General features: G+C 48.5%; 3 protein-coding genes across 3 annotated transcripts; 2 read left to right on the forward strand and 1 right to left on the reverse strand.

Annotated features, from left to right (window-relative positions):
- Positions 1–2,178: 2,178 nt before the first annotated feature.
- K441DRAFT_691743 (ankyrin) lies at positions 2,179–6,095 on the forward strand (the record flags this gene model as incomplete). Its single annotated transcript, XM_067652501.1, has 2 exons — positions 2,179–3,742; positions 4,051–6,095. 2 exons carry the CDS (start codon positions 2,179–2,181, stop codon positions 6,093–6,095), a joined length of 3,609 nt encoding a protein of 1,202 aa, XP_067510298.1.
- A 973-nt stretch (positions 6,096–7,068) lies between these two features.
- K441DRAFT_691744 (uncharacterized protein) lies at positions 7,069–7,893 on the forward strand (the record flags this gene model as incomplete). The annotated part of the gene is made up of 1 exon (XM_067652502.1): positions 7,069–7,893. One exon carries the CDS (start codon positions 7,069–7,071, stop codon positions 7,612–7,614), a length of 546 nt encoding a protein of 181 aa, XP_067510299.1. The 3' UTR covers positions 7,615–7,893.
- A 1,540-nt stretch (positions 7,894–9,433) lies between these two features.
- Positions 9,434–11,393, reverse strand: K441DRAFT_624786 (Di-copper centre-containing protein). Its single transcript, XM_067646083.1, has 4 exons — positions 10,932–11,393; positions 10,610–10,772; positions 10,008–10,533; positions 9,434–9,939 (listed from the first exon to the last, which is right to left on the reverse strand). The coding sequence occupies exons 1-4, from the start codon at positions 11,213–11,215 to the stop codon at positions 9,647–9,649; spliced, it is 1,266 nt and encodes a 421-aa protein (XP_067510300.1). The 5' UTR covers positions 11,216–11,393; the 3' UTR covers positions 9,434–9,646.
- Between the last annotated feature and the right edge of the window lie 2,138 nt (positions 11,394–13,531).

Below are 13,531 nucleotides of genomic sequence, written 5' to 3' on the forward strand. Positions count from 1 at the left end.
ACTCGCTACCCGCGAGGTACATCTGGGCCTGTAACTAGTGCTCGTTCCTCATCTCAATTATCTCCTTGGTGCTATCCTATTGGCCACTATCCCATCAAATTCCTTCATGCATTAACGTATGATGTAGCGCTTCTTCTAAAAGAAGCTGCCGAGCGCCCGTTTGAGTCTCCGCATCCCACGCTGATTTCTTTGTCATATTCGCCAGAGCTACTGAGTTTAGTCCTGCGTTTCATAATCCCAGTAGCTTGAACGGTAAAGCTGATCCACGTAGTACCTATCTCGCGGGCCAATCTCAAGCATGTATATGAAAGGTCTTTCTCCAGCCGCTTACAGAAAATGAGCACGCGACCTTAACATCCAGCTATTCCTATCCTACCAACTCCACCTAAGCCACCGTAGCTATGGATATCTTCGAGAATACTATTAAACCTGTTTGTGAGTAGGTGGCATTTCATGTTTTCACATACCTATTGACAATTCTATACCAATTGTACTTGCTTTCACTGTTAGTGCTATTGTAAACAGGCGAAGATTATGTAGAAGAGCAGAAGAAGAGCCATGTCCCCAAATTTAATCGAAGACTTACATTCAAAGTCATACCAACTCGCTCGTGCTTACTCCGCATATCTTATTCGCAATAATGAAACCGTTCGGTTTCTCGCCCAATCGCACGCCTTGTGGAGAGGGGGTCGGGAATCGATATGGAGCAGCAGATCCAGGGATACATTCTCTGCAGCTCGCCATAGCTAATGCCTATCCTAGCCAAGGTATACTTTTTCCACATCATCGTCAGTGTGATGTTCATTGTATACACCTACACTTTCCTTCCTCTTTGCCAGTTCGAGAGGATTCGTCGAACAATTTCTATGGATAAATTCTTCGCTTTCATTATTATCACAAGCTGGCGCTGCATGCCACCTCAACTACTCCCACCAGAGTTCGGCTTCGTCGACGTCTTGCGCAATGGTCCACAGAGCGCATGGACGCAGAACCAGTTCCAGTTTACCATAGCCGCAATGCCTAGTCTCCATTTGGCACTTCGGCGTATATTGGGGTTTGCTTATGGAGATTCGCCCCCAATACTCGACTCCGTTGATTAGCTCCACTTTGGCCTCTAGCTCTGCTTCTGACGATTTTGGCGACAGCAAATCATTTTGTACTAGATGCGATTGTGGGCGCAGTAATCCCTGTGCTGAGCCAGAAGATAAATGAGATTTTGCTCTTATTCAGACCATTGGAAGGGTGGTGTTTCTGGCTTTGCAGAACGGAAAGGCCCATTCCTAAGGACGGTATTGGGGACGTGACGATTCCGGATGAAAAATCAGGTGGTTGGTTAGTGTAGAAAGATTAGACATAAATAACTCACTTCTCTACTAGTACCTATGCCTCGAAACAACCGTTCCCATACCTGGAGAAGTCATATCCTGTGCAAGCTTCCTATAAGAGTACTAAACATTATCTCCATTGTTCCTGTGCTTCGTAAATATGAACATTCGAGTGCAAACTTCGGAGTCTCACCATTTATTTTCTGATTACAGTTTCTCTCTAATTTTCAGGATTTGTCACATGAATAATTCACGGATGGTGGAACGATGTCCCCCTCTATTTTGGTCGCGAAGGTACAAGTAACGATCCTGAGTCTGCTCATCGTATCGTAGTTATTGCCGGGGATGGTGACCTTAAGGTCAATGTGCGAGGAAGTCGATATTGGATCAGTGGCGAGAAGGAAAAATACTCGGGTAACCGCTTTCAAAGCTAAGTTGTAAGAGTGTCCTCCACAGGACTCGAAGAGGTATTTCAATTCACCACGCTATAGGGCGACATTGTGAGAGCTTCAACTACGCGTATTTTAGAACATAAATGTGAACTAACCTTGACCACATTTTATAAAAAACATAACAGGTAAATATTTTGTCTTGATTTCTATTTTTACTAATATATTTAAGCAGTGGATTAGTGCTAGGAGAGTATTCATAGCGTGCCACCGATTAAAAGGTTAGGAATTTTTAAGAGGCATCGTAACAAAAATAGGCCCCCAATCCAACTCGCTAAATGAAAAGGCGCTAGTGTTATTCTTACTACTTCTCAGCTGCGCGGGGTACTTCCGGGTCTTCCATCGTTCAAGCTTTGTCTTGATTGTTTCAATTACATTCGCCCAGACCTATTGCACATCCCAATATGTCCTTTGGCTGGTCTGTTGGCGATTTGGCTAAGGCAGTTGAGATACTTTTTCAGGTTGGCAAGGCTCTACGAGATAGTAATGGAGCTGCCGCCACTTATCAAGAAGACAGCCTTTTTCTTGAGTCACTTGCAGCGACTCTAGAAAAGATCAAGCAAAGCATACAGGATGGCTCTTTGCCAAAAGCTCTTGAGATCCAGACGAAAGCTATTCGAGATCCTGTAATGGAAATGCAACAAAAGCTCAGCGCTAAGTTTCAGACGGCATTAGGCAGGAGCGACAGCAAAAGCTTCAAAAGGTTCTTAAGCACTGGGCCGAAGAAAGTTGAATACGGTCTTTTCGTTGCTGAGCAAGTTAATGAACTTCGTAGTCGAATTGCTATTCCGCTTCAGGACATCCAGCTCAACCTAGGTCTTCACACGCTCATCATGGTTTCTGGGCTTTCTACGAGCTTATCAAACCTCTCCATTAATGTTGTAAATACGGTACAATCGGTGATTCAGACTACCCTTACCACATACTTTGTAGAAAACGAGAAGGACAAGGATCCTGGCACTCGCCAGCACGTTTTACGATGGCTGAAGCCGGTCTGCGTAGAAGAGACCTACAAAGACTCACTCCTGGGTATGCTGGATGGTTCTTGCGAATGGCTCTTCGGCAGACCCGAGTACTTAAGCTGGTCTCAATTTACCGGGACAAATGAATCCTCCTCCTTACTCTGGATAACTGGGATTCCCGGTGCCGGAAAAACAACACTTGCAGCTTGCGCTATACAAAGGCTACTCCATGAACATATCGTCGGATACTTCTATTGTGACACTAATAGAGCGGACACTCGTGAGGTGGTTGCTGTTCTACGAACTTGGTCATGGCAACTGCTGCTGCAGAGTGATGATGGTCTGGAAGAAGTAGAAAAGATCTACAATACCGGAGCGGAGCCAAACCGTGTGAACATGGAAGATTGTCTCAGTATCCTTCTCCGGAAAGCTAGCGCGAGACGCATCCTCGTTTTGGATGGACTTGATGAGTGTGATGCCGGTGAAAGGGCGAAGATTTGCCAGTCTTTGGCTTTAATTTCCAGCCACGCGAAAATATTAGTTTTCAGCCGCGAACTCAATGACTTATCAATTGGACTGAGTAAAGCTCTAGATTCTCAGCGGTGGGCAAGGCTTCAGATCACAGAGACAGATACCGATCCCGACATCAAACGCTTCATAGAGACAGAGGTGAGGTCATTGAGTCTCCCGGGTAACGATATTGAATATGCTATAATCTCAAAGTTACAAGAGGGAGCACAAGGAATGTTCCAGTGGGCAGACCAGATGATAAAGAACATTGCTGAGCCTGGGAAAATTTTTGCAGAAGAATACCTCGAGGCACTACAAGACTTGCCCCAAAGTCTGGATGAGCTTTATGGTCGAATCTTAACTTCACTATCGGGGAAAAATTCTCCTCGATTACGAGCAAGATCAAAACTTATCTTCCAGTGGCTGGTTTGCGCACAAAGGCCACTCACCTTGGGCGAGATTGCTGATGTGCTGAAAATCACTGTTGACCAGCCCCGTATGCCTAGTTGGACAACTGTAGATGTATCTGTGCTGAAGCAAACCATCAGTCATTGTTGTGGTACCCTGGTCCGAGTCGTTGATTCGAACGACTCTGCAAACTTAGTAACTTTGGTTCATGCTTCTGTCAAAGACTTCCTATCGGACCCTAGCCATATGGCTGAGCCGTTCTGTGACTTAGTCGTTGATCATCGGGCTGCGCATGCACTCATTGCTCAATCGTGCCTTACAGACAAAAAATGGCAAAACATTCCATACTTCATGCACTCATTGCTCAATCGTGCCTTACTTATCTCTGCTTCGAAGATATTCCATTTGCACCATTTGCTGTCGAGTTCGACCATTCTGGACAATCTAGAGAAACGAGAGATACGATGAGTCAAAAATTTACGCAGTATATCGATTCATTCCCTCTACTCGGGTATGCCGCATTGAACTGGTTTCTTCATTTCCTCCCGCTCCTTCAAAATTTAGAAAAAGCCTGCCCTGCAAACGAGAGAGCACTACACAGGTTCTACACATCCATCTCTAACACAATCAGGTGGTTGCAAATATACCTTCGCCTACGTGGAGACCAATTCCTTTGGCAGACTAGCCCAGCTATAGGAGACATTAACCTCATTTCGTCCGTACAAGGGTGTCTCGCGGATGGGGCCAAAGAATTTGGAGAATGGCTGGATCATCTCAAAGGTCCCAAACACGGGAGGTTCAGTCGATGGCAGCGCTTCATGAATTCTGGAGACGCGAACGACTTGCTACCAGAGCTGCACATCGCAGCATTTTTCGACTTCCCCGACTTCCTGACAGAGAGGTTGTTACAAGGTGCTGATGTTAACCAACGCACTTTGGAGCGTCAGACACCCTTAATGCTGGCCGCTCGAGGAGATTCCGTTGGAACTGCGGATATTCTGCTTAAGTCAGGAGCAGACATTAATGCGAGGGGCTGGGGCGGGAATACAGCTCTTTCCTGGAGTATTGATGTGGATTGCTGGGTGAGGTATAAACAACCGGGCCCTTTTGATGTTGCGCAGGTCTTACTAGAGAGCGGCGCTGACCCCAACCTTACTTACGGCTGCCTACTTCCTCTTTACCGGGCTAGCATGATCCCATATCCAGACGACCCATTCGTACTGACTGTAGTGGGGTTGCTATTGAAGTACGGCGCTGCGAAGTACATTGACGGACATCCCGAGGAAAATTCGCCCCTTTGCTGCGCCGCCATGTTAGGGGCTCCAGAACTTACTCGCATCCTTCTGAAGAACGGCGCAAACGCTAATGGCCTATCGCCGCAGAACCGGCCTCACGAGCCTAGGCGATATCCTTTACTAACCCTTGCCGCTAGGCAAAAACCCAAAGTTGAGGTGGCGCGTATGCTTCTGGAGGCTGGGGCCAATGTAAATGCAGCGGCGCCAGATGGGCGCACAGCGTTACATTTTTCGATCCGCGGAACCTTAGAGCTGACGACCCTTCTTCTCAACTACGGCGCGGATATTAATAAAAGAGCGTCTGACGGTTCCCTGCCATTACATGATGCAGCACGGGAAAATAATGTCCCCGCTATCAAAAAGTTGGTTGATTACGGGAGCGATCTGGACGTAGAAGATGAAACAGGCCGGCCACCTCTTGTAATTGCGATTCAGAGTCTGTACCGTGAAGCAGCTGCAGCCTTAGTAACTGGTGGTGCTCGTTTTGAAAGTAAGAGTTGGCAAATCCTCCAAACGGAGAGTTCAATGCAGGCGGTACGAAAGGAACTCATATACTGGCCCCGAAATCCGAAAGATATCTGCGATGTGTTTGCCCTGATTCGATTTCGTGTTGCAAAATCGCCCTTGCGCCGATCGCTGGTACTTGATATCATGGATTACGCTGGATATTGGCTAAGATCAACTTCTTCAAAGGCCCAGAAGATCAGAATTGATCAAAACGATGCTCAACTCGGTCTGCCATACCTCCTTAGCGACCCAGTTCAAGGTCGCGGGAATGCACCTGTTCGGCAGGTCAAATTCCTAATTCGTAGTCACGATCAAGGATGGAGCAGCTATCCCGAACATCACGGTACATATGAGGGGTCTTGCACATGGTTCGAGGTTGCTATCCAGAGAAACAACGGAGAGTGGGTCGACTTTGGAAATGAGGACAGATCCTTGACCTGGAATGTCCATGCAAACCCTAAACCGAGAGAATATTGCATTATTTACGGGCGGCACTCTCCCAAACGGCGCTGCCGCTGGATGGACCGGATAGAACCTGGCGATAGAATTGCTATCATTCCCAAAGCCGCATATCCCGGTTGGGTGAATTATGTAGAGAGCGCCAGTATTGAAACGATGTCGACATGCCTCTCAGATTGATTCTCAGTTTTCCAGTGTAGGCGAGGACGAAATTGTCGCAAAAACAAAACTTTCCCGACGTTGCATTTGAGCCCGGCCGGAAGGGTAGAGGGATGTAGCCGTAACCCCATGGGTGAAACATATTCACCAATTCCTATTTGTTTTTCGTAATGCACCAAAACTGGTCGACTGTTTCTCCAACTTTGGATGCAGATCTGTCGACCTGTTTCCATTACCTATTCATTACCTATTACCGACTGAGTGGCAATATCGACCGGTGGAGAGACAATTACAAATCGTCGTCAGCATCGTCATCAGCCTTTTGCCACCTACCTAGTGTATATAGTGAGGCTCTAGAGCCTCTTGCAATAAGATAGAGTCTTCCTTATCTTCTTCTGATCTGCATTGGATCGACAAGATCTGTAAGAGACACTGAGAGAGGTTTGGGTCACGATAGTAGGCGTGAGGCTTGGGATCACATAATTTGATTGGCTACTCTCGCATATCTATCTAGAGAATATCGGTTTCGATTTTGACAACTTGGAGTAATCCGATTATAAAAAGATATGAATAATATTACTAAGCAGTAAAGTCGGTCGTGTGTGTGTTAGTGACGATGGTTGTTTTGTGAATTGGCCCAAGCTCCGACTGAGTCACGTTATTTCGCGTTCGGTCGTATTTCGTATCGTGCCGTGCGTCGCGTCTGCCTCAAAAACCCCTCGTATCTGCATGCTAATGGATCAAAGGGTGTGAGGAGATTCATGGAATCTTCCATCTTGTGAATTGAAAAGAATGCAGATTCCAACAACGGTCCTTGGCCGCGCCTTTCTTTTCTCGGTTTGCTCAGCAAGATCCTCTCCATACGCGATTCCATCTGAAGCTTCTGCATCTCATTTTGCTGCTATAGGGTGCTGACTTATTCGAACTCGTTGATTTACAATCTTCATTTCAATCCCTTGCTTGAAGACTCACCATAGAGATTTAAAGCCTAACAATGGCTACTACAGAATCATATNCCCCGCTCGAAGGTGGTTGCACCTGCCGCACTATCCGCTACCGCATTGAAGTAACTCCTCTTATAATTCATGGCTGTCATTGCACGTACTGCCAGCGTGAGACTGGCAGTGCATTCGCCCAAAACGCCCTGATCGAGTCCTCTCTTCTGACCCGTCTAACTTCCACCCCGCCCCTCCTCGTCCTCACGCCTTCCGAAAGCGGGCGTGGTCAGACAATTGCTCGTTGTCCGAAGTGCTTCGTTGCTGTCTGGAGCCACTACCCGGGCGGGGGGACTATCGTCAGTTTCGTCAGAGTGGGGACGTTGGATCAGCCGAACGATTTTCAACCAAACATTCACATCTATACATCGACTAAGCGGGATTGGATCGTGCTGCCCGAGGGTGTCCCGGCTGTGAAAGAGTTTTATGATCTCAAGGCCTACTGGTCGGAGGAGAGTTGGTCGAGGATGGAGAAGATGAGACCGCTTATTGAAGATGAGAAAAAAAAGAAGGCCGAGGAGGTAGCGAAGCAGTGCTCGAGTTGATTCAATCTGTAAAATGTTTTGGATGCTCTATATTTTGACCATATTCCGGCCAATTTATGGAGAAATCTTCCAGTATTAACAATGAAATCGTATGCCTGGAATTCGGGGGTTATGCTCAATTTTTTGCCTTGCTCGCACATCGTCTGAAACTTGGACGCTTTCTACTAAGACGAAAGTATTTGCACTTCTTTTACCTCAGTGCGACATTCTGGGAGTATCTGCTGTGGTTTCAGTCGTAGACAAAATTAACTTCATAATGATACTGTTTTCAATTCTCGGACAAGGATTTTTCCAGTCTCACTAGCTTATTGAAAACCCATCAAGTTTATTTCACGACGGTGATCCCAAGCATCAACCCTTGTCGAAGAAAATAGTATACAAGCGAGCTGCAACGTTCTCGTAAGCATTCCTAGGATCTCCATGTTAACACACCCCTACGTAGAACAAGCTTCAGAACACGGGTGGGGTAAACATGGAAATCCCCCGATCCAGTCGGGTTTGAACTTGGACGTGCGAGTCTGGCCAGAAGAATTGCATCCTTCGGTTGTTATGCCCCTCTAGAACATCTCCTTTAGTATCTGACAAACCCAATGCTCCAATTCGACAAGACTGATTGGACAAAATGGCCGGGTTTCCTATACTTTTCTTGGCAGCAGGACCAGTTTTTTTTCTTAGAAATTTTTTTTTTGTTAGAGTACTGATTTATACTTCCTACCCACATCGCTGCTGCTCACCGCAATATTTAAGCGTCAAAGGCGTAGATGAGGCGCCCACACCCCTACCGCCGAGCAATTGCACTGACCAGAGGCTTTGACACCAAGCTATATACAGTATAGAGCCTCTAGATTAGCTTAAGAGGCGTGCATATACGAAAAGTGCAAGAAATCTTGGCACACATTGGGAGAGAACCTAGAACCCCGCCAATTTGATTAGCGACGCGTCAGCTTTCACCAAGCTAGACTCGTTACTCATTTACCCGGTTCCACTGCAATATTAACCCCTAATTAGAGGGGTTTCGATGAACTGACGGAAGGTATCTGACAGAAAGTAACACTAAGTTTTAGTGCTTACATTTTCGATAGGAAGCGAATCGAGAGCCTTGCCCTCACCAACCACCTTGCCACTAATTATATTAATATCCTCAGTATGGACGAGCTTAAACGTCGTGTGTTTTTTGCTGGAGCCGAGTTATCTAAATCACGCTCTCTTCGAACTGCTTGCTCGACGGTTTCGGTGATAATATTTTAGGGTTGGTAGCTTCGATTGGGCTCGACTTCAGCGTTACGCCTCATTTGCTCCACTAGCTCGACGGTTTAATTAACATGGCGTATAGGATTAAAGATATAGTGGTATGGATTAACTATGAGAAATTTGGAGTCGCTGGCTGCCGTAAACAAAATTGGGGGCTGGATTGAAGTTTTGATGAAAATATTCATTAAAACTTCTGATATTTGCCAAAAATCAAATCTAACGAAAGGTCCTACTAACTATATACTACTAGTGCGCGACGATCGGCTCGATTCGAATTGCATTACCTTTTGTGAGAATGCCTTCCGTTAGTTTATCGAAACCCCTCTATTGAAAGTCATGGTCTGGGAAAAGGGTGTGCTGTACTTTACGGACACCGGCCGTAATGAGTTAAGGCTATAAAATACTCCATAGGTCGCCGAAGCCAGGTGCAGACAGGGCGGCATTGTAATGCCGGACTCGGCAATACTGACTCGTTAAAGCAAACTAAGGGCAAATTTCCTTCCGCGCATTCATTTCCACAACACTTTTCAGGATTACATTTCAGATGGAGTGAGGTATCAAGTGAAGAGGTATATCAAGCTGTTTGTAATTAAAGTATGTCACAGGAAGGATATCTACAGTAACACGCCGAGGAGCTTTAAACCTCGAAATTCTGTCCAAAAGGGGCCGAAGGCTTACTCTCAGTCAACGCTGAAGTCTTAACCCCCAAACTACCCCTGAAATTGATTTAATGAATGCCGCAAAAAACCCTAGAGGCCCAACCCAAACCCAGAAAATGCAATCACAAGTAGATGTAGCAAAACGGCCCCTCGGTCGTGCTCATGAGGTCACGCATGGTGACGGCCGGGCCGGCAGCATAGCCCAAGTCAATAGGCGTGTCGAGCGTCGTGTTAGCGGATGGCGGGGTGTTAAGGAAAGTGCCGGTGCCCGAGATCTGGTTTGTGCGCTTGGACGGGTCCAGCATCTGCCAGATCCACCAGGTGTAGTCAATCATCCCGTGGTGGAGGTAGAACATGGGATCGCCGGGCGAGACAAATACATCACGGCCTGGGTCGCCGCCGAGAGTGTAGTGGCCTGGTGGTAGTGTTAGAAAGTATCAGAGAAGGGGAGTTAGAAGTGGACGCCGGGACGGGGAAACATACCACCACCGTGAACGCCAATATCGCCGCTTCCTGGGTACCCTTGCATAGTCATCTGGAAGTCGTAGATTTCTTCGGGCTTGAGGATCAGGCTCACGACCGAGGTCGCGTTGGCGAAGCGCTGGTTGATGGCAGTCGTGAGATCGCGCTTCAGGCAGCGAGGGTTGTAGGACAGGCCGTTGCCGTTGTTGGCGGTAGAGCCATTGGTCAGAGCAAGCGCGACGGGCCCAAGATTAACGGACATGTTCACGAACGGGCCGCTGGTCACGCAACCGCCGCCGGTGCCGTGCGGGAGGATGATCTCAGGAAGGCCGGCGCCGCTCAGCACAACATTGCCCTCGCCGGCGACGTATGCGCCATTGCCGGACATGGAAGTAGCGGAGCCGTCAAAGATGGGCGATTTCTCAGTGCCGGTCTGAGCTGTCTTGGCCCAGTTCCAGTACGGCTGGTAACCAGTGTAGCCGCATTCGTTGCGGAGAGCCTGCTCGTAAGACCAGGTGAAGTAGCGGTGCCAGGCCAAGAAGGTACCCTGGAAGTGAGTTTAACAAAAGCCATAGCGGTACTACAGTAACGGCGTTTTGGTTAGGTGATGCAGGATCGCTTACGGTGTAGTGGATGGTCAACGTCTGGTTGATGTGAGCGCCGACAAAGTCATCGAAACGGCTCTGCGCACCAGGAATGAGGATGGACGGCGTCTTCGCTTGCTTTTTTTGCAAGCACAGCACGGCTTTGGTATACGCCTTGCGTTCGGAGGCTGATAATGAACCCCTGATGTCATTGAGTGAGTGATGGGACTCTCATCAAGCTTGACAGTGAAATCTATGAAATGCAGACCAATCCCATGAGAAGAAAGGAGATCCCACGAAAGTCATGGCAGCTGGAAGAATAAAGACGTATGAGGATTCGGTAAACGGCTCGCTAACTTACCACTCTTTTCGAATTGCAAGGTTACTCAGAGTGCAAGCTCCTCGCTTGTTCTTGCTGCTGGTTGAAGCCACCGATGAATTCGCTTGCTGAGCGGCGAAGGAGGCTAAATAATCCAACTGATGACTGGCAACTGTAGTATCCGTGGATGCAGCAGTGGGTAATGTGGCCGTAGCACTACTGCTGAGAGTAGTGGTTGCTGCTCCATCCTGAGAAGCCGGGGCCGGAGCTGCAGATGCTATCGCCCCAAAGAGGAGGGCGATAGTTAGAGGGGCGTTGAGGTGCATACCGTCCTCTTCTATAAACTTTCGGTAGGGTGTAAGGTGAAACGCTCAAGGAAGCCCAAATTTCTGATCCGCGAATATAAGTAGAACTGGCTCACGGAACCCAGGGAGATTCAAAAGTCTGGACACGGAAAGAAAGTAAGGAAAGAGATTCTGGTTTAATAAATGGGTTTGAGGAAAGAATCGCGGCGCGGCAGAAACGTCTTTGGCTCGTGGCAGCCATGTCACTAATATCCACAATATGCAACCCTCGGATGCCAAAAAGGGCTGCAAGGGCCAGGGAAGGGACAGTCTACGACCTCAAAGATTGATTGATATTGAAGCTAAGACATGTTGAAGCAAGTGCCAATACGGCATTAATTAATGCCATGCTTGTCGTTCGCGAACGATCTCCCCGGTTCCCGTGGCCCTGCAAGTATGTACCGCATTCCCAAAAGGTACACAGAAGCGACCACATCTGCCTGGCTCGCGGTGCGCATGCAGGTTCCTCCGGCAGTCCACCATGTGCCGAAAGGCGCTATGCCGTGCGAGCAACGTGGGGCTCCAGAAGTGATGATTCACATGGCCTTCAAGCTTTTTCTCGGCGAAATAGCCATTTGAAGCCGTTCGTTACCCCGGACAAAAGTTCAAGGCCGCTAGCTCCTTTGGAGAGATAGTAGTGCCAGCTCAATCCTAACATCTACGATTTCTGGGGCGCTGCAGTTGCAAAATCCGCTTCACAGCATCTCTGGTGGCTTAGTATGAGGATCTCCTGCACTGACAGTTTGTGAAGCAACGGTCGCGAATAGGAGGGCCAATTGAAAGGATACACCAGCCTTGGGCTACTGTTGCATCAACGTCAGACCCCGCTGTGGTGAACAAGAGTGACCCAGATTTTCTGAATTCCAATTGCCGTGTCACACCTTCAACATTTAAAAATATGGACCCCTTTCTCCAGTTCGTATTGGCTCGCAAGCTCCCGCCTCCGAGTCGGAACGGCCCTTCAAGGAGGCGTCCACAAACCCAAAAGGCGCATGAGAGTAGTGGCAGGGCGACGAGTCGGCAAAAAGAGGCTTCGCATCAGTGCGAAACTGATTCAGGACCAAGTGAGAGGCGCTGAACTAGGCCGGGCATTGGTAAAAGAGGAAGAATTTGCCAGGAATTACGAGGAGCTGAGAGTCATTGGACTGCAGTGTGGCGTACGACGAGGACACGGGCGAAAATGATCATAATAAGCTTCGCGGCACAGTCCAGTAAGGCCCCACCGAGCCTTCCCACAAGCGGGTTCGCGTCTTCTACGCATCTTCGCATGCGTGGCCAGGGCGGATTCCGAGATCTCGCCAGTCGATCTGGAAGGAGAAAAGCACCGCACTGCTGCCAAGCAAGCTTACTTTGCGGGGGACATTTTGTCGTGCGCGCGACGGCCATCCTTGGCTTACTTCTCTGTCTATTCCATGGCCAGCCGGTATATATATCGGTAACGAGACTGCTCTGCCATAACGGTGGCGAATCCTGGGCTCGGCAACCGCGAGACGACCCCACTTTGCTACGCCCACCTCGGCCGTTCGCCGACTGGCGTCATCTGTCTTCCCTCTTCCTCTAGCGCCTTGCCACCTGCCCAAGAATACAGAGTTCCTGCAGCTCGCTGGGATGCCGTCTTAATGGAGGAAATGGCTATCTGAAAAATTGGCCTGCAAAGTAGTCTCTTGGTGATAGATTCGTTCCAACTCGAGGCTCTTTCACAATTTGCTTCAGCACCTGGAACACCTAGACCGTGTCAACACCCTGAATCCCTTAAATACCTGTTATAGTGAGACTTGAGTGTAATTAGGCTCGACGAGCACACTGGTCGCACAGATGAGGGCCGACGTCCGCGATCAAAATCCAGCACCCTCCCCCAGCAGCTCCCATTCCTCCATCTGGCCCCGCACGAAGACGCTACCAAGCGAGCCGTTTTCTCGGGCCGCTCGTGCGGCGTGAAGATTATTGCCCATGCAGCAGCCGCATCAGACTAATGGGGAATTCCCGAACTTCCAAAAGGCTTCTGCGCCGCGGCTAGTGTTGAAAATCATAAGTGCAATTCCTCCAATGAATCGCTTGCAAATTATTCCTGACTCGCCGAGCATTCGCATACGTGGTGGGCCTTCTCTCTTCCGAGCTGTCGCTCATACTGTGCAATGCTTTCCTCACCGCCGTGTCATTTCTTCTGTTCGTCGGTTAAGAAGAATACAATAACGAGCTGGGCGCTGTTCGCTTGTCCCCACTTTTCAGGCTCGTCAAGATTCCGGACTGGGAGTCCCATCATTCCCCAGCACTACTTCGACAACTCCTTGTAATTCT

The sequence above is a fragment of the Cenococcum geophilum genome (genome assembly GCF_001692895.1).
Source record: "Cenococcum geophilum 1.58 unplaced genomic scaffold K441scaffold_1, whole genome shotgun sequence".
NCBI classification, from domain to species: Eukaryota; Fungi; Ascomycota; class Dothideomycetes; order Gloniales; family Gloniaceae; genus Cenococcum; species Cenococcum geophilum.

Coding starts and splice junctions, on each gene's coding strand:
- K441DRAFT_624786 (XM_067646083.1), bottom strand. CDS start 11,215: ATGCACCTCAACGCCCCTCTAACTATCGCCCTCCTCTTTGGGGCGATA. Junction 10,534..10,609: donor CGTTGACCATCCACTACACC/GTAAGCGATCCT, acceptor ACTCACTTCCAG/GGTACCTTCTTGGCCTGGCA. Junction 9,940..10,007: donor TATTGGCGTTCACGGTGGTG/GTATGTTTCCCC, acceptor CACTACCACCAG/GCCACTACACTCTCGGCGGC.